This window comes from Oncorhynchus keta, chromosome 19 (genome assembly GCF_023373465.1).
Source record: "Oncorhynchus keta strain PuntledgeMale-10-30-2019 chromosome 19, Oket_V2, whole genome shotgun sequence".
In the NCBI taxonomy this organism is placed as follows: Eukaryota; Metazoa; Chordata; class Actinopteri; order Salmoniformes; family Salmonidae; genus Oncorhynchus; species Oncorhynchus keta.
Window position 1 is genome coordinate 56,575,299 of NC_068439.1, and position 20,492 is coordinate 56,595,790.

Genomic DNA, 20,492 nt, shown 5'->3' on the forward strand with positions numbered 1-20,492 from the left:
CACAACAATAGACAAACATGGTGCGCTTAAACTAATAACGCGCAAAGTATTGTATTTTTCTTGTCTATATTGAAAAAATATATCATTTACTCACTAAAAATACTCACAAAATGTGAGTTTGCTATTCACAAGAAGCATTGCCTGATGTGAACCATGCCTCGAACAAAAGAGACCTCAGAAGTCCTAAGATGAAGAATTGTTTACTTGCAATACGCTGGAAAGGGTTATAAAAGTATCTCTAAAAGCCTTGATGTTCATCAGTCCACGGTAAGACAAATTGTCTATAAATGGAGAAAGTTCAGCACTATTGCGACTCTCCCTAGGAGTGGCCGTCCTGCAAAGATGACTGTAAGAGCACAGCGCAGAATGCTTAATGAGGTTATGAAGAATCCTAGTGTCAGCTAAAGACTTTCAGAAATGCTAACATCTCTGTTGTCAAGTCTACGAAATGTAAAATACTAATCAAGAATGGTGTTCATGGGAGGCCACCACGAAAGAAGCCACTGCTGTCCAAAAAAAAACATTGCTGCACATCTGAAGTTTGAAACTACAGTTGAGTTGTTTGGAAGGAATGTGTGGAGAAAAAAAGGCACAACACACCAACATCAAAACCTCATCCCAACTGTAAATTATGGTGAGGGAGCATCATGATTTGGGGCTGCTTTGCTGCCTCTTGGCCTGGACAGCTTGCTATCATCGACGGAAAAAGGAATTCCCAAGTTTATCAAGACATTTTGCAGGAGAAGGCTATCTTTCAATTGAAGCTCAACAGAAGTTGGGTGATGCAACAGGACAACGACCCAAAACACAGAAGTAAATCAACAACAGAATGGCTTCAACAGAAGAAAATCCACCTTATGGAGTCCTGACCTCAACCTGATTGAGATGCTGTGGCATGACCTCGAGAGCAGTTCACACCAGACATCCCAGGAATGTAGCTGAAATGAAACAGTTTTGTGAAGAGGAATGGTCTAAAATTCCTCCTGACCGTTGTGCAGGTCTGATCCGCAACTACAGAAAATGTTTGGTTGAGGTTATTGCTGTCAAAGGAGGGTCAACCAGTTATTAAATCCAAGGGTTCACATACATTTCCCACCCTGCACTGTGAATGCTTACACGGTGTGTTCAATAAAGACAAGAAAACGTATAATTGTTTGTGCGTTATTAGTTTAAGCAGACTGTGTTTGTCTGTTGTTGTGACCTAGATGAAGATCAGATAAAATGTTATGACCAATGTATGCAGAAATCCGGGTATTTCCAAAGAGTTCACATACATTTTCTTGCCATAGTATGTGTATGTGAATGGTGTGCATAGACAGTATGGACAGTATGTGAATAGAAAGGTGTGTACATTAGTAGTTGCATAGGATGAGCCATGACAAGAATACAGTATACACATACAGTGCATTCAGAAAGTATTCAGACCCCTTGACTTTTTCCACGTTGTTACGTTACAGACTTATTCTAAAATGGATTAAAGAGAACATTTACATCATAGACCCAAATACTCCATAATTACAAAGCAAAAAAAGAGTTTTAGAACTTGGCACCTGTATTTGGGAGTTTTCCCCATTTCTTCTCTGCAGATCCTCTCAAACTGTCAGGTTGGATGGGGAGCATCGCAGCACAACTATTTTCAGGTCTCTCCAGAGATGTTCGATGTCCAGGCTCTGGCTGGGCCACTCAAGGACATTCAGAGACTTGCTTAGGGTCGTTGTCCTGTTGGAAGGTGAGCTTTCGCCCCCAGTCTGAGGTCCTGACCACTCTGGAGCAGGTTTTCTTCAAAGATCTCTCTGTACTAAGCTCCGTTCATCTTTCTCTCGATCCTGACTAGTCTCCCAGTCCCTGCCGCTGAAATCCATCCCCACAGCATGATGCTGCCACCACCATGCTTCACCGTGGGGAAGGTGACAGGTTCCTCCAGACGTGACTCTTGGCATTCAGTTCAAAGAGTTCAATCTTGGTTTCATCAGACAAGAGAATCTTGTTTCTCATGCTCTGAGAGTCTATAGGTGCCTTATGGCAAGCTCGAAGACGGCTGTCATGTGCCTTCTACTGAGGAGTGGTTTCCGTCTGGCCACTCTACCAGAAAAGCCTTATTGGTGGAGTGCTGCAGAGATGGTTGTCCTTCTGGAAGGTTCTCTCATCTCCATAGAGGAACTCTAGAGCTCTGTCAGAGTGACCATTAGATTATTGGTCACCTCCCTGACCAAGGCCCTTCTCCCCCGATTGCTCAGTTTGGCCGGAAGAGTCTTGATGGTAACAAACTTCTTCCATTTAAGAATTATGGAGGCTACTGTGTTCTTGGGGACCTTCAATGCTGCACACATTTGTTGGTACCCTTCCCCAGATCTGTGCCTTGACACAATCCTGTCTCTGAGATCTACGGATAATTCCTTTGACCTCGTGGCTTGGCTTTTGCTCTGACACGCACTGTCAACTGTGGGACCTTATATAGACAGTTGTGTGCCTTTCCAAATCATGTTCAATCAACTGAATTTACCACAGGTGGACTCCAATCAAGTTGGAGAAACATCTCAAGAATGATCAATGGAAACAGGATGCACCTGAGCTCAATTTCGAGTTTCATAGCAAAGGATCTGAACACTTATATAAATACGGTTTTTATTTTGTATACATTTGCAAAACATTTGATTTGTCATTATGGGGTATTGCGTGTAAATATACACTACCGTGAAAAAATTGGGAACACTTAGAATTTTCCTTGTTTCTGAAATAAAAGCACATTTTTTGTCCATTAAAATAACATCAAATTTATCAGAAATACAGTGTAGACATTGTTAATGTCCATAGACTGCTTACAGGACAAGGAAACCAATATGTTTTTGGAATTTGGGTGAACCATCCCTTTAAAGACGTTACCACAAATCACTAGCTGGCTACCACCCAGTTACTCAACCCTGCACCTTAGAGGCTGCTGCCCTATATACTGTACATAGACATGGAATCACCGGCCACTTTAATAATGTTTACATACTGCTTTACTCATCACATATGTATACTACTGTTCAAAAGTTTGGGGTCACTTAGAAATGTCCTTGTTTTTTTTAGTACAATTTTTTTTCATTAAAATAACATCAAATTGATCAGAAACACAGTGTAGACATTGTTAAAACCTCTCTAGGGTAGCGTCCCACCTTGTCAACAGCCAGTGAAACTGCAGGGCGCCAAATTCAAAACAACAGATATCCCATAAATAAAATTCCTCAAACATACATGTATTTTACACCATTTTAAATATACACTTGTAAATCCAGCCACAGTGTCAGATTTCAAAAAGGCTTTACGACGAAAGCAAACCAAACGATTATGTTAGGTCAGAGTCAAGTCACATAAAAACACAGCCATTTTTCCAGCCAAAGAGAGGAGTCACAAAAAGAAGAAATATAGATCAAATTAATCACTAACCTTTGATGATCTTCATCACAATAAATGTTTGTTTTGTTCGATAATGTCCATCATTTATGTCGAAATACCTCATTTTTGTTTTGCGCGTTCAGTACACAATCCAAACTCACGATTCACGATCACTAGGAGCAGACGAAAAGTCAAAAAGTTCCGTTACAGTCCGTAGAAACATGTCAAACGATGTACAGAATTAATCTTTAGGATGTTTTTATCATAAATCTTCAATAATGTTCCAACCGGAGAATTCCTTTGTCTGCAGAAATGCAATGGTACTCAAGCTAAATCTCACATGAACGCGCGAGGCTCGTGGCTCTCTGGCAGACCTCTGACTCATTCACCCCCACTTCACAGTAGAAGCTTCAAACAAGGTTCTAAAGACTGTTGACATCTAGTGGAAGCCTTAGGAAGTGCAATATGACCCCGTAGACACTGTGTATTCGATAGGGCAAGAGTTGAAAAACTACAAACCTCAGATTTCCCACTTCCTGCTTGGATTTTTTCTCAGGTTAGTACCTGCCATATGAGTTCTGTTATACTCACAGACATCATTCAAACAGTTTTAGAAACTTCAGAGTGTTTTCCATCCAAATATACTAATTATATTGATATTCTATCTTCTATGGCTGAGTAGCAGGCAGTTTAATTTGGGCACACTTTTCATCCAAAATTCCCAATGCTGCCCCCTACCCTAGAGAAGTTAATGTTGTAGCTGGAAACGGCTGAATTTTAATGGAATATCTATATAGGCGTACAGAGGCCCATTATCAGCAACCATCACTCCTGTGTTCCAATGGCACATTGTTTTATCTAATCCAAGTTTATAATTTTAAAGGGCTAATTGATCATTAGAAAACCCTTTTACAATTATGTTAGCACAGCTGCAAACTGTTGTGCTATTAAAGAAGCAGTAAAACTGTCCTTCTTTAGACTAGTTGAGTATCTGGAGCATCAGCATTTGTGCGTTCGATTACAGGCTCAAAATGGCCAGAAACAAATGACTTTCTTCTGAAACTCGTCAGTCTATTCTTGTTCTGAGAAATTAATGCTATTCCATGTGAGAAATTGCCAAGAAACTGAAGATCTCATACAACGCTGTGTACTACTCCCTTCACAGAACAGCGCAAACTGGCTCTAACCAGAATAGAAAGAGGAGTGGGAGGTCCCGGTGCACAACTGAGTAAGAGGACAAGTATATTAGAGTGTCTAGTTTGAGAAACAGACACCACACAAATCCTCAACTGGCAGCTTCATTCAAAAGTACCCGCAAAACACCAGTCTCAATGTCAACAGTGAAGAGGCGACTCCGGGATGCTGGCCTTCTAGGCAGAGTTACTCTTCCAGTGTCTGTGTTCTTTTGCCCAACTTAATATTTTATTTTTATTTGCCAGTATGAAATATGTATTTTTCTTTGCAACTCTTTCAAAAACAAGGAAGTGTCTAAGTGACCCCAAATTTTTGAACGGTTGTGAATATTTAATACATTTTAGAATACGGCTGTAATGCAACAAAATGTGGATAAAGTCAAGGGGTTTGAATACTCTTTGAATGCACTGTATAAAGTGGGTAAAATAATATGTAAAGATTTTTAAAGTGACAAGTGTTCAATGACTATATGTACATAGGGCAGCAGTCTCTAAGGTGTAGAGTTGAGTACCGGGTGGTAGCCGGCTAGTGACAGTGTCTAAGGTTCAGAGCAGGCTACTGGGAGGAGGCCGGCTAGTAATGAATGTTTAACAGTCTGATGGCCTGGGGATAGAAGCTGTTTATCAGTGACCTCAAATTTATTGTTTACCTATTTCTTTCGTGACTAAAACTGTTTTGGATGTTTAGGATCACCCCTACATCTACACCCGACCTGCCAAAAGAGGCCAGTCCACCATACCCGTTGTCCCCAGGTCGGCTATTCCAACACGGGAAACCCTTCTTCTGTCTCACCTTGTGGTCCTGGCTGGTATTCTGTCCTGGGCCATCACTGCTTTAGCCTCTCTATAACACTAATAAACTTATACGTGGGGTGAATATAGATAATATTATGGTTGCAGTTGTAATGATTGTGGGTGTTTTCTTTGTTGCTGCCATGCCTGCATTGTCAAGTATTGAACACAAGAGGGCCCACTGACCCTGGGCCTCCACCAACCCCTGTGTTCTGTGACCATAGAGAATTATAGAGGCCTCTAGTGGCCAAAAGGTCTTATAAGCTTGGCAGCACCGTTGAGGTCTTCTACCATTTTCACGTAGACAACTGGCTGATCCCTCCTGGTGACCCTGTTGGAGTCATGTCCAACCGGGTCATCAGGAGGAATCAGCTAATCGTGAAGAAGAAAATTGACTACTTCAAAATGGATATGCCCATGCTGTCACAGACACTATAATGGCACAGATACAAATATGAGTTCTCTATCTATCTCTATGGCTGTGACTGAGAAGACAAAAAGACCAACAATGGAAATCTGATATTGGAGGTGGACGCGATATGTCAGTGCAATCTGTGCGTGTTGGTGACGTCCAATACACACAGAATGACACAAGCTGCTTTAGAAATCTATCTATCTATCTATCTATCATTGAGAGGGGGATGGGACTGTCAATAGGCATTGTGATTTTCCCCTGTGCTGTGGCAGAGCCTGTTCATCATTCATCTAATTGTGAACCCCTTCTACAATAACAATCCACACCAAACAAAAAGGCCAGGTGATGGCTAAATTTAGCTCATCATGTTGTTTCAATGGGTTTGCTCTGAGACTAATTATTTGAGCATTTTCTGTTTCCTTTAGACTAGAATAGCAAGACCCGCATAATAAACATTGAATTGCATTGAGAGTATAATGGGCTGGCTCTGAAAAGAACATATTTAGGTGAACATGTAAACTGTGAGGTGTCCCATAGGCTATATGCATGGGATAATTGGTTTTTCAACGGGTAACCTTGTGTATCTGTTTTAAAGGGCAATAAACAGTTTGGCAATTCAACTCATGGAAAGTGTCTTACTGGTCATTTCTATAACATTAGTATAACAAATACTACATTTAATTTGGTAATAATAATATTATTATATTATTTGGTAAAATGAATAAAGGTTGATGTATTTCTCATATTTGCCATGATTATTAGGCCTAATAGTCTTCTTTGTGACTGACCTTTTTGACAATTTATCTTGGTTGGTTCTACGTAACTGTCATTATTGCCATCAGCGTAAGTGTTTCAGTGGATTTAATAATGACTTGCGTTCATTGTAAACCCTGTTTTTGTGCAAACACAACCTTACAATCATTTGATACAGGACAAACACAGGTCCACCTCTGACGCAAAACTGCCTTTATTAGTTCTAAGAAAGCACTCTGATTGAGCTCTCGGAGTGCTGTGCAATAGGAAATTTGAGCCTGCAAACACTGCTGAATGTCCATACGTCTATTTCTCGCTTCTCATTAAATTGTCCTTCTTTTCTGGTGAAAGAGGTGGAAAGAGTAACAGGATTCACAATCTAAGCACCCAATTCATCAAAGATTTGAGTTATGCAGCAGGAACGGTGAAGAGGTGCAAAATATTTGTAATTGATGTATGGACTTGTATACTGTATGTTGGATGCCTATATAAAAGGCAATTCATTATCCCCTTTCCACTCTTAAAAATACTGCCACTGAGCCCAACCTGGTCTCAGAGCATTTAGCATTATTCTGTATGCAGATCCAAGACACTCCATTTAGTGTGATATGTTACTTTCGTATGGTATGTAGTCATTTGCGGATGTTCATCACCTATTTCCTATGATATGCTACGAATTACAATTTGCATTATTTGTTACGAAACTGCAAAACGTACAATATGTTATGAATTTGCTAAATGTATGATATGTTTAGAAATGATTGCTTGGTGGCAAACGTTAGCTAGCTGGCTAACTTTAGCAAGTCTAGGAGTTAGGGTTAGGAGTTAGGGGTTAGGGTTAAGTTTAGGAGTAAGGCTAAAGGATTAAGGTTAGGGTTAGGGGAAGGGTTAGCTAAAAGGGTTAAGATTAGGGTAAGGGTTAGCTAACATGCTAAGTAGTTTCAAAGTAGCTAAAAAGTAGTATTTTGTTGAAAAGTTGCTAATCAGCTGAAATTGTGTGTGATGAGATTTGAACTCGCAACCTTTGGGTTGCTATACATTTACGTTATACACCTACCCATCCACCCTGACCAACCAAGCTACTTTCAATTTTGCCTTATGTAACCATCTGTTTGATGTTACCATACCAAGCATAACATATTATATTAATTTGAGTGTCCGTATTTACATTTACTATGCTACGTCTAGTCTATGAGACCAGGCTGCTGAGCCAGAAGGGGTGTTAGGTGAGTTATTAAAAAAATTAGGTAGACCTACTTCATTCAGAACATAAAATGCATTACAGGCCTCGGGCCATGCACAGAAAATAGTTTCCGGTAAAAACAGATAGTATTACTATCTGTATAGTATTGCACCATATGTAAAGCAAGGCTAAAAAGGTGCATCTTAAGATCTTTCTTAAAAATGTCTACAGTTACCTAGGCCCTCAGGTCCTCCGGCAGGCTTTTCCAAAGGCCAGGACCACCATCGTGGCTGAATACAGCATCACCAAACATTTTGGTTCTGACCTTTGGAACAACTAAAAGATCAGTGCCAGAGGATCTGACGGACCGACCAGGTAAATATTTAGGTGCAAGGCCAGGAACTGCTTTAAAAATCATTAAAGCAAATGTACAATCATTTATAAGATTGAAAGAAGACGGGAGAAAAGTTGCTGTTTCATCAGGTTTGTTCTTCCTTCAAATGATATAGTGTATTGTACCTACCTAACACAGCAGCCATCAACAATACATTAAAATACACATCCATAAAAAGGGATTGATCTGAAAATAGCTGCTGTCACTTCATAAAGGACTTTTAACAACTTCCCCTCCCATTTTAATATGGAACATTATTGAAATAATATAATTAAGTGTATATTTAAGTAAGGAACAAAACGATGATTAAGTAAGGAACAAAAATATGATTATACTTACTAAACAGGATGAAAACATAATCATGCATTTATACTCCAGAAGGATGCATCAGATTTTTGATGATTTACCATGGAGATTGGAGAATGACCTTTGACCTCCTGTTTATTGTTGTAGTAAATCTAGTACACCCAGTGTGTTGTATTACAGACTACTGATTGTAAATTGCTCTGGATAAGAGTGTCTGCTACTAAATTACCAACATGTAAATGATTGTATATACATCCTATGACAGTGCCATCTCCTAACACAATGAGATGTCTGTGCAGAAACAGTCGAAATCTAAAGTGTGACGAGCGCTGGATGTACAATCATTTGAAAATAGACACAACTTTCGTGAATCATGTATCTAAGGTAAGGGCTCTATTCAATCTGTGAAGCTGAAAGATTCTGGGATAGAAATGTAAAGGGAATTTCAGATTGAACCTACATATGCAGTGTTTACCGTGAATGCAGTCTCCGCTGAAGCAGGAACATTACCTTTAAAGCTGCAATCTGTAACTTTTTGGGTGACCCCACCAAATTCACATAGAAATGTGAGTTATAGATCTGTCATTCTCATTGACAGCAAGTCTAAGAAGCTGTAGATATATTCTGTGTGCTATTTCTATGCTTCCTATTCTTAAGTTTTATTTTTGTATCTTTTACTTTTGGTTTTGTAGGGGAGAACCAGCAGGAAAGTACACTTTGTTGTTTTAATAATTACTCAGAGATACTGTAGATAGAGATAGAGACACCATATTTTATGACAAACAACTTATACATGTCCTCTACCATTAGCAAATGTAATTTCATTTCTAGGGTAAATGAGTTGAAATCAAATAGACCGAGAACAGAACGAGCACAACCTTACTTTTGTACCTGCAGGCAGGGTGGGAGTAACACAGCCTTGGGTTGGAAGTAACAGCTGATGAGAAGTGCACAATGTCTTATCTCCACGTTTCTGGTTTGTAATGCTCATTACTTTCAACAAATGTACTATCAGCCATAATTTCATGTTTGTGTCGATGTGAAAAATGAATGCTGGTTAATTAATGGTTAACAATTTATGATTTTTTTTTAACCTTTATTTTACTAGGCAAGTCAGTTAAGAACAAATTCTTATTTTCAATGACGGCCTAGGAACAGTGGGTTAACTGCCTGTTCAGGGGCAGAACGACAGACTTGTACCTTGTCAGCTCGGGGATTCAAACTTGCAACCTTTCGGTTACTAGTCCGACGCTCTAACCACTAGGCTACCCTGCCGCGTCAACATTGCAATGTTGCACAACCACAATATTTTGCCTTAAAATATTCATCTGACTAAATTGGATCACATAATAGCTGTATCCTGTTGCTAAAAATCAAATAGTTTGCCTAATTTCAGTTTATGCGACAAAACAAGCAAGTATAGTGTAGAGAATACTTGTACTATCTGAACTGTTGTGAAATATACTTTCCATGACCAAAAATGTTTTATTTTCAGCTGGTGTACGAAATTAAAAGACATAAAAATTCACCTTAAGAACAGGAAACAGAAATAGTGCACGTAGAATAAATCTACCACTAGACTTGCGTTCAATGAGAATGACAGATCTATAACACAAATTTCTATATGAATTTGGGCTGGTCGCCCAAAAAGGTACTAATTGCAGATTTAACCATCATTTTCTCATCTCAGTTTAATGAGAATGTAGTAGAAGATGGTTTCCCCATTTTCAATGACTGTTTGTACCAATAAGTGTGATTCAGCTGTCCTTGTAATGCACGCTCCTCGTGTCTTGATGGATTAAACACCTTAATTCTCTTTACAAATGGCAAGCTCATCACATTTCCATGGCTTGACCTAAGGTAATTGACCACCAGAATCATAAAGACATATTTATTTTGTACCACTAACCTGTCGATTTAAAGCACAATTGATTAAGGGATAATTCTTATGATGTCATATCATTTTCTAACATTCAGTCACTTGTTGATATTTTGCTAACATTATAAAAGCAATATGAACTAGAGGAGACAATGGCCTGTGCTTAAATGTTTTAAAATGTTATTCCAGGTCATCAGTTTACATTTTGTTACTTTGGTCCCACCCGTCTCTCCTGTAACTTCTCCCAGGCTAACACCCAATATTAGCTAGCATGATACTTGAAACCTATGCTCTCATTTAGTCAATAGATGGGTTAAAAAAAATACATACATTTGGAACCTTAAACAACTCAACACAACTTTACAACCGAAAAACACTTCTGGGTCCGTTACTTTACTTACATCGCTCAAAACCTATTTTTTCACCTAACTCGGTGAAACTTGGTTAGACTGTGCTGTTGTTTTTGCAAGGAGGTCATCCTCCACATTAGGAAAGTGCTGACTTCGCTACGTCATTCTAGATTCTGTGCTATCTGAGAAACACCAGCTTCAAACAGCTGAAAATTCTACATTTTTGCTTATGAAAAATATATTTCACAGGAGTACAAGATGGTACAATGATTCTCTACACAATAACTACTTGTTTTGTCACATAAACTTAAATTATTCAAACGATTTGAATTTTAGCAACCAGGAAATAGTGGAGTGATTTCTACGTATTGCGTACCTTTAAATTTCAATCACACTATAAAGCTGAACTTCAGTGATGCGGATTGAATAGAGCCCCACGTCTCATTATGAATGTCTTTTACTTGATCTCTACCTATAGTCATATATTCATTTCATAACATTATCTATTGACGCTCCAGCCACTATTCATCCTAATATGACTGTAACTCTATTTTTCCCAAGCTCAGGGTAATTCAATTAAGTATTTTTCATATCAACGTAGGGAGGAGACTATCTGGGCCAAGTAAGTCTTATCCATTAGCTGTGTCTGTTAAATTAAATCTTAGCTGTGAAACATTGTGACTTTAAAAAGTGTAGTGGTGCATCAGATTACATCATTTATTACCATTTATATGTCTTTCTATTCATTTGCTTTTTTACATGACAACTAGTCATTGTCTAAACAAAGACCTTCAGTAACAATGTGATGGTAAGTAGCATAGGCTTACAAAAAGCACCTGCTCATTTGATGGAACACAAACGTTGTAAATAGTCGTAATAATATGCACTGTAATATTTACTCCTATTCTGTGAATGATGGAGATGGAACGCAAATATTTACCTGTCCAACTCATGTTATCCATATATTGTTTGAGTCCCATTCATGGGTTATGAAATGGAAAATAATCCCTTTCAATCTGCCCCTAACCCCCCTTCCAATCAGGTCACAAGTTAACAAAATGGATCAAACTTTGTCAAACACTGTCATGGCAAAGATAATTCCGTTTCAGGGACCTATCAGCTAGCAACTCATCCAGGCAAATAAGAGATATCTGTTTCAGATTCCACAAAAGAGGAGATGCAGCTTTTGTCTCATTGAACCATGGGCTGGTGGGCATGAATCTGTGCGTTAGAGCATTAGAGTACTAAAAAGGCCAATGATGCCAGAGGTTATTAAACTGAATACCAAATGGTTCTATAATCAAAACAGAGTGTGCTCTTGACTAATCAAATGACCTAAGATTCAGTGGGACAGAATGCCTAAATACAGATAGTGACCCTACTTTTTACTAAAACATTTTTACTAAGGAAATACATAAGATTTAAACTCATAATGAGTTTAGAGTCTGTGTCGTGGGCAGTAATATTTGACATGTGTATATACAGTATATACGATATTATATATACCTCTAATGTGACTCGTAATAAGACTAAGCAGTTAGCCTATTAAAATGTTTATCTGACTCCATAAAGATAATTAAAATATACACGCAAGCATTAGACAATGAGTTGACATAGACTAGCAAGAATTTCTCTGAGAATGGTCTATATCAAAGGCCGATATTTAATTAACATTGTACAATGAATGGATACACATACAATGCATAAAGCTTCAGTTACAAGCATTAACAAACATTACAAGGCATTATTTCAAGTATATAGATTGAATTTACAGGACAAAGCATGAACAAAGAGATGCCTACTAGATCAGAGGCCTAGAAGCCTACGAAATTATAATTGATCATACAACCTTCCTCCATGGACTGGATACAGGATAAGAGAGAGAACAAAGGCATTTCATTCCTTTTATAACAAATGAAGGTATAACTTTTCAACCCAAAACCAACCACCATTGACCAATCAAACAATACCAAGTTTACAGTAACCTTAACACTCCCAGACTCAATCTCGATGGGATGTCGCAGCATTGAAATCAGTGGAGGCTGCTGAGGGGAAGACGGCTCATAATAATGGCTGAAACGGAGTAAATGGAATGGTATCAAACACATGGAAACTATGTGTTTGATGCATTTGATACCATTCCACCAATTCCGCTCCAGCCATCACTACGAGCCCATTCTCCCCAATTAAGGTGCCACCGACCTCCTGTGATTGAAATGCTTGTGTGGGGAATGAGACCGAAGTAAATAAGACAACTCCTGAGAGGACCATAAAACCTTTTTGCATATAGTAATTCAGACTTCACCCTGTACAGACACAAGTAACCACAGAGATCAAATCAAATTTTATTTGTCACATACACGTGTTTAGCAGATGTTGTAGCGAAATGCCTGTGTTTCTAGCTCCGACATTTCATTCTATAGTCCTCTGGATACTATAGCAGAGATACATTTTAGCCCATCAGAGGAGGATGAGCTGACTGGTCCTTTGTCATTGTCCTTTGTTCCTGGACCGTTTCCCATGCAACTCCAGGTGTCAGAGAGCACATACATTAAATCTGTCTGTCTGTCCCTCCTTTTTATTCCCTTTGCTTTTTACCTACCCCATCTCTCTTCTTCCTATTCTCTCTCTCACCACTCTCTGGCTAAGACTAGAGGCCTACTTAATTCAAATGCCTCTTTATGGTGCCCATAAATCAACAATAGGGCCATCGCCTGATACTGCTCTGCTGGACCCTATTCATTCATCACAACCTTTCCCCAGATTATGCAGTTAGTGCAGGGTTGTAATAAACACTATTGAACCAAGGCCACCTTCAGCAAACAGTCACTACTCTCACTTTATTTTGTGGATATGTTTGGATTTAACCGATTCATTTTATTGTGTAGGTGACTTTATGGGTGGTGCTACTTTACCAGACTACTGAACATGACCTGGATTGGATGGCTCGTGTGTTTAAAGGAACATGTGACACAGTGGTACAAGCCACTCTCATGAAATTTCCATTTTAATCACTTTCATCTTGTCTGATCCTGTCAAAATGCATACCCTCACACGTTCTCAACAAGCTCCCTTCAGATGAAGGGTACTTGTATTCTCCTGAAGGTGTTTACAGAGCACTAACAATCAGGACAAGACTCCTAAAAAACATAGCAGTGCAAACCCGGAACTTTTCATAACCCATGCCCCATATATCTCTGCACTCTCTTTCCCTCGTGTACTAGCACTTTACAGACCACTAGATGGACCATGAGGTGTAATCAAAATGATACACTTTATTTGTATATCCTGTATCTATATAGTGTAGGCTACTTATATGTCCTTGTTTTTACTGTCTGACATTGGTTGGCCTGTCTGTAACATTGTTGAATATCATAGCAGAATAAAATAGTAGCCTGCTTTATCAGTCCATTATAGGCTACAATGACAATGGAATCTAGTCCATTGAGATATATAATAACTAGTCAATTCTATTTTCATTTTCAGTTTATTCCAACAGAATTCGCAGACCATGGGCTAGATTCAATCTGTAGCCCGGAAGATCCACGTTAATATCGCAATTGAAATGTATAGGTAACTTCAAATTTTTTGGTTACTACATGATATGTGTTATTTCATAGTTTTGATGTAGAAAATAGTAAAAAATAAAGAAAAACCATTGAATGAGTAGGTGTTCTAAAACTTTTGACTGGTAGTGTAGATCAATGTTTTTTCTGTTATTGAATCAACATTATATCAGCCTTTTTCAATGCAACAAACAAAAACAAATCTAACTTTGCCAGATTGAGTCTGCAATTTTGTTGCAGGCAGAGCCAGAGTGCAACGTAGTAGAATTATATTGCGGGGGACGAGTGGATGTTCAATAACTTCAATCACTGGTAGGTAATACACATGATTGAGGAATACTACAGTGTGTAGTATTGTATGCTACAGTTTTCTACAGTGAGTACTACACATGATAGAGGGATACTACAGGGTGTAGTATTCTACAGTATATTGCAAAATTATATTGTAAGTACTACACATGATCAAGGGATTATACATTGTGTAGTATAATATTCTACAGTATACTACAGTTTACTACAATATACTGCAAAATTCTATAGTAAGTAGTACACATGTTTAAAGGATACTACAATGTGTAGTATCGTATGCTACATTTTACTACAGAATTATACAGTAAGTACTACACATGACCGAAGGATACTACAGTGTGTGGTATAGTATTCTACAGTATACTCCGCAATTCTATAGTAAGTACTACACATGATCAAGGGATACTAAAGTGTATAGTATTGTGTTCTACAGTATACTACAGTTCACTAAAGAATTCTATAGTAAGTACTGTAATATTCTGTAGTAAACTGTAGTACTTTTTATGTAGGGTGGCCTGATCAATATAAGTGGGGACCATTTCTTCATCTCTGCTCCGGGTCTAACTTCAGGAGGACATTTTGTGTGAGCATAAATTTGTCCAGAGTTATCAAAAATAACCATCATATTTCAAATAAATGGGGAGGCATATTATAATATTGCAAGTTCCAAATACTTCAACTCAGAATTGGGGCCTTCAGAAAGTATTCACACACCTTGACTTTTTCCACATTTAGTTGTGTTACAAAGTGGGATTAAAATTGAATTTAATTGTAGTTTTTGGTCAACGATCTACACAAAATACTCTGTAATGTCAATATGAGAAAAAAATGTTTTACATAAAAACAATGTTTTTAAAGCAAAATGCTAATATAGTATCTTTATAAGAGAAGTATTCAACCCGAGTCAATCAATATATGTTAGAATCACATTTGGCAGTCATTACAGCTGTGAGTTCTTCTGGGTAGGTTTCTAAGAGCTTTTCTTAATCGACTTGCCTAGTTAAATAAAGATTAAATAAATCATCTTTAAAAAAATAAAAATAAACATTTTCAGGTCTTGCCATAGATTTTCATGCAGATTTAAGTCAGACCTCGGGAACATTCACAATCTTCTTGGTAAGCAACTCCAGTGTAGATTTGGCCTTGTTTTCTAGGTTATTGTCCTGCTGAAAGGTGAATTCATCTCCCAGTGTCTGGTGCAAAGCACACAGAACCAGGTTTTCCACTAGGATTTTGCCTGTGCTTAGCTCCATTCCATGTATTTTTTATCCTGAAAAAACTCCCCAGTCCTTAACCATTACAAGCATACCCATAACATGATGCAACCTCCACAATGCTTAAAATAATGGAGAGTGGTACTCAGTAATGTGTTGTATTGGATTTGCCCCAACATAAAACTTTGTATTCAGGACAAAAAGTTATTTGCTTTGCCACATTTCCTGTAGTATTACTTTAGTGCCTTGTTGCAAAGAGTATGCATGTTTTGGAATATTTTTTATTCCGTACAGGCCAAAATGGTGGAACAAACTCCCTCACGACGCCAGGACAGCGGAGTCAATCACCACCTTCCGGAGACACCTGAAACCCCACCTCTTTAAGGAATACCTAGGATAGGATAAGTAATCCTTCTCATCCCCCCCCCCCTAAAAGATTTAGATGCACTATTGTAAAGTGGCTGTTCCACTGGATGTCATAAGGTGAATGCACCAATTTGTAAGTCGCTCTGGATAAGAGCGTCTGCTAAATGACTTAAATGTAATGTAAATGTAAAATGTAATGAATAACATCACCATTCTCAAAGGGATATTCAATATCTGCTTTTTTTAAAACTCATCTATCAATATGTTTCCTTCTTTGCAAGGCATTGGGAAACCTCCCTGGTATTTGTGGTTGAAGCTGTATTTGAAATTCACTGCTTGACTGAGGGATCTTACAGATAATTGTATGTGTGGGGTACATAGTAATTAATCATAGTCATAGTCATAAATCATGTTAAACACTATTATTGCACACAGAGGGGTGTCCATGCAACTTACTATGTGACATGTTAAGCAAGGTTTTACCCCTTAACCTATTTAGGCTTGCCATACCAAAGGGGTTAAATACTTATTGACTTAAACTTTTTATTTTTAGTTAAGAAAAAAATAAACATCATTCCACTTTGACATTATGGGGTATTGTTGATTCCTATGGGGTGTTATTCAATCTCAATTTAATCAAATGTAAATTCAGGCAGTAACACAACAAAATGTGGAAAAAGTCAAGGGGTGTGGAAAAAGTCAAGGGGTGTGAATACTTTCAGAAGGCACTGTACCAGTATGATAAGGCGTACCAGCATACTAAATCACACATCCTGTATTACTGCACTGGGAGAATGTTGTATTTGTCTGATCCCCCAAACAAAATAAAGACCGTTTATTTGTTGTGTTTATATTGTTATTTGTTTGTGTCTTTGCCAGTGTGTTTCTATAGGACAAAGTAATGGCAGGCCAAACGGTGTCCATGAAGGGGCCAGTGTGTCTAATTGAGAACGACAGTGACGGGAAACTGTGTGTGGTCCGCAGCGCACTGGAAACCCTGAGCCAGATTGAGCAGCATGTGGTAGTGGTGGCAGTGGTCGGCCTGTACCGCACCGGCAAGTCATACCTCATGAACAAACTGGCTGGGACGAACAAAGGTGGGCACATTAATTATTACCTTGATTTATTACCTAATACAATATATTATTCTACGCTGGTAGTAGGCCTGGTTAGTGATTATTAGGGTCTGACAGTCTACAGTATATAGCACATTTCCTTAGATGCCTCAGAATGTACTGTAGAGGCTCTGCTTGCCAGTTCTTACGCACAGGAATTTGAAACTCTACAGCTGCTCCATCAGGATCGACATATGCTTTCTAAAATCAACATTGATTTTGTTTTGCTGACAACACTCTCAAATCCGACCCCATAATAAGGCTGTAAGACATTTAGGGGTATTAGGTTCCCCAAATACAACACATACAGTAGCTACTGATATTCTCTAGGTTTTCCATGCATTATATGATTTTGTGAGATTTCCGCAGCAAATGGAATACTTGCACACAAATACTTGCACACTTCACTGAATTCGCCCCAGTAGTTTGCACTTACACAGAATACAAACCGGCTGCGCCATCGTGCATAAATTTGTTTTGTCCCCCCAAATCAAATCAATGAAAATGTATATAGCCCTTCGTACATCAGCTGATATCTCAAAGTGCTGTACAGAAACCCAGACTAAAACCCCAAACAGCAAGCAGGTGTTGAAGCACGTTGGCTAGGAAAAACTCCCTAGAAAGGCCAAAACCTAGGAAGAAACCTAGATAGGAACCAGGCTATGAGGGGTGGCCAGTCCTCTTCTGGCTGTGCCGGGTAGAGATTATAACAGAACATGGCCAAGATGTTCAAATGTTCATAAATGACCAGCATGGTCAAATAATAGGTCTAGGACAGGTAGCACGTCCGGTGAACAGGTCAGGATTCCATAGCCGCAGGCAGAACAGTTGAAACTGGAGCAGCAGCATGGCCAGGTGGACTGGGGACAACAAGGAGTCATCATGCCAGGTAGTCCTGAGGCATGGTCCTAGGGCTCAGGTCCTCTGAGAGAGAGAAAGAAAGAGAGAAAGAGAGCAGGAGAGGTACTCCAGATATAACAAACTGACCCTAGCCCCCCGACACATAAACTACTGCAGCATAAATACTGGAGGCTGAGACAGGAGGGGTCAGGACACACTGTGGCCCCATCTGATAATACCCCCGGACAGGGCCAAACAGGAAGGATATAACCCCACCCACTTTGCCAAAGCACAGCCCCCACGCCACTAGAGGGATATCTTCAACCACCAACTTACCATCCTGAGACAAGGCCGAGTATAGCCCACAAAGATCTCCGCCACGGCACAACCCAAGGGGGTGCGCCAACCCAGACAGGAAGATCACATCAGTGACTCAACCCACTCAAGTGACGCACCCCTCCTAGGGACGGCATGAAAGAGCACCAGTAAGCCAGTGACTCAGCCCCTGTAATAGGGTTAGAGGCAGAGAATCCCAGTGGAAAGAGGGGAACCGGCCAGGCAGAGACAGCAAGGGTGGATCGTTGCTCCAGAGCCTTTCCGTTCATCTTCACACTCCTGGGCCAGACTATACTCAATCATATGACCCACTGAAGAGATGAGTCTTCAGTAAAGACTTAAAGGTTGAGACCTAGTTTGCGTCTCTAACATGGGTGGGCAGACCATTCCATAAGAATTGAGCTCTATAGGTGAAAGCCCTGCCTCCAGCGGTTTGCTTAGAAATTCTAGGGAACATTAGGAGGCCTGCGTCTTGTGACTGTAGCGTACATGTAGGTATGTACGGCAGGACCAAATCAGAGAGATAGGTAGGAGCAAGCCCATGTAATGCTTTGTAGGTTAGCAGTAAAACATTGAAATCAGCCCTTGCCTTGACAGGAAGCCAGTGTAGGGAGGCTAGCACTGGAGTAATATGATCAAATTGTTTGGTAAGGATTCTAGCAGCAGTATTTAGCACTAACTGAAGTTTATTTAGTGCTTTATCCGGGTCGCCGGAAAGTAGAGCATTGCAGTAGTCTAACCTAGAAGTAACAAAAGCATGGATACATTTTTCTGCATCATTTTTGGACAGAAAGTTTCTGATTTTTGCAATGTTACGTAGATGGAAAAAAGCTGTCCTTGAAACAGTCTTGATATGTTCTTCAAAAGAGAGATCAGGGTCCAGAGTAACGCCGAGGTCCTTCACAGTTTTATTTGAGACGACTGTACAACCATTAAGATTAATTGTCAGATTCAACAGAAGATCTCTTTGTTTCTTGGGACCTAGAACAAGCATCTCTGTTTTGTCCGAGTTTAAAAGTAGAGTTTGCAGCCATCCACTTCCTTATGTCTGAAACACAGGCTTCTAGCGAGGGCAATTTTGGGGCTTTACCATGTTTCAGCTGTGTGTCATCCGCATAGCAGTGCAAGTTAACATCATGTTTTCGAATGACATCCCCAAGAGGTCAAATATATAGTGAAAACAATAGTGGTCCTAAAACGGAACCTTGAGGAACACCGAAATTTACAGTTGATTTGTCAGAGGACAGACCATTCACAGAGACAAACTGATACCTTTCTGACAGATAAGATATAAACCAGGCCAGAACTTGTACATGTAGACCAATTTGGGTTTCCAATCTCTCCAAAAGAATGTGGTGATCGATGGTATCAAAAGCATCACTAAGGTCTAGGAGCACGAGGACAGATGCAGCGCCTCGGTCTGATGCCATTAAAAGGCCATTTACCACCTTCACAAGTGCAGTCTCAGTGCTATGATGGGGTCTAAAACCAGACTGAAGCATTTCGTATACATTGTTTGTCTTCAGGAAGGCAGTGAGTTGCTGCGCAACAGCCTTTTCTAAAAATGTTGAGAGGAATGGAAGATTCGATATAGGCAGATAGTTTTTTATATTTTTTGGGTCAAGGTTTGGCTTTTTCAAGAGAGGCTTTATTAATGCCACTTTTAGTGAGTTTGGTAAACATCTGGTGGATAGAGAGCCGTTTATTATGTTCAACATAGGAGGGCCAAGCACAGGAAGCAGCTTGAAGGTTTAGAGGCCATGATTATTTTCATCATTGTGTCAAGAGATATAGTACTAAAACACTTGAGTGTCTCTCTTGATCCTAGGTCCTGGCAGAGGAGGCCGTAATTAGCTTTCTAATAATCATGATCTTTTCCTCAAAGAAGTTCATGAATTTATTACTGCTGAAGTGAAAGCCATCCTCACGTGGGGAATGCTGCTTTTTACTGAGCTTAGCAACAGTATCAAAAATACATGTTGTATTGTTCTTATTTTCCTCAATTAAGTTGGAAAAATAGGATGATTGAGCAGCAGTAAGGGCTCTTCGGTACTGCACGGTCCAAGCCAGTCGGGAGACTTCCAGTTTGGTGTGGCGCCATTT

The 20,492-nt window shown here is 39.4% G+C and overlaps 2 protein-coding genes across 4 annotated transcripts in view; both read left to right on the forward strand.

Annotated features, from left to right (window-relative positions):
* The window catches only part of si:dkey-177p2.18 (phospholipase B1, membrane-associated), a 25,385-nt gene extending 18,987 nt beyond the window's left edge, over positions 1-6,398 (forward strand). The window contains exon 15 of one of the 2 annotated variants that reach the window (XM_035793949.2): positions 4,544-5,227. In XM_035793949.2, the coding sequence (XP_035649842.1) occupies positions 4,544-4,564 (21 nt within the window). In that variant the 3' untranslated portion in view covers positions 4,565-5,227. Of the gene's footprint in view, positions 1-4,543; positions 5,228-5,259 lie in introns of those variants that run through there. The other variant, XM_035793948.2, reaches the window with a different exon arrangement.
* Positions 6,399-15,616: 9,218 nt separating this feature from the next.
* LOC118398523 (guanylate-binding protein 1-like) overlaps positions 15,617-20,492 on the forward strand; it is a 38,310-nt gene continuing 33,434 nt past the window's right edge. The window contains exon 1 of one of the 2 annotated variants that reach the window (XM_052470843.1): positions 15,617-17,195. In XM_052470843.1, coding sequence (XP_052326803.1) covers positions 17,000-17,195 — 196 coding nt within the window. In that variant the 5' untranslated portion in view covers positions 15,617-16,999. The remainder of the gene's footprint in view (positions 17,196-20,492) is intronic. The other variant, XM_035793952.2, reaches the window with a different exon arrangement.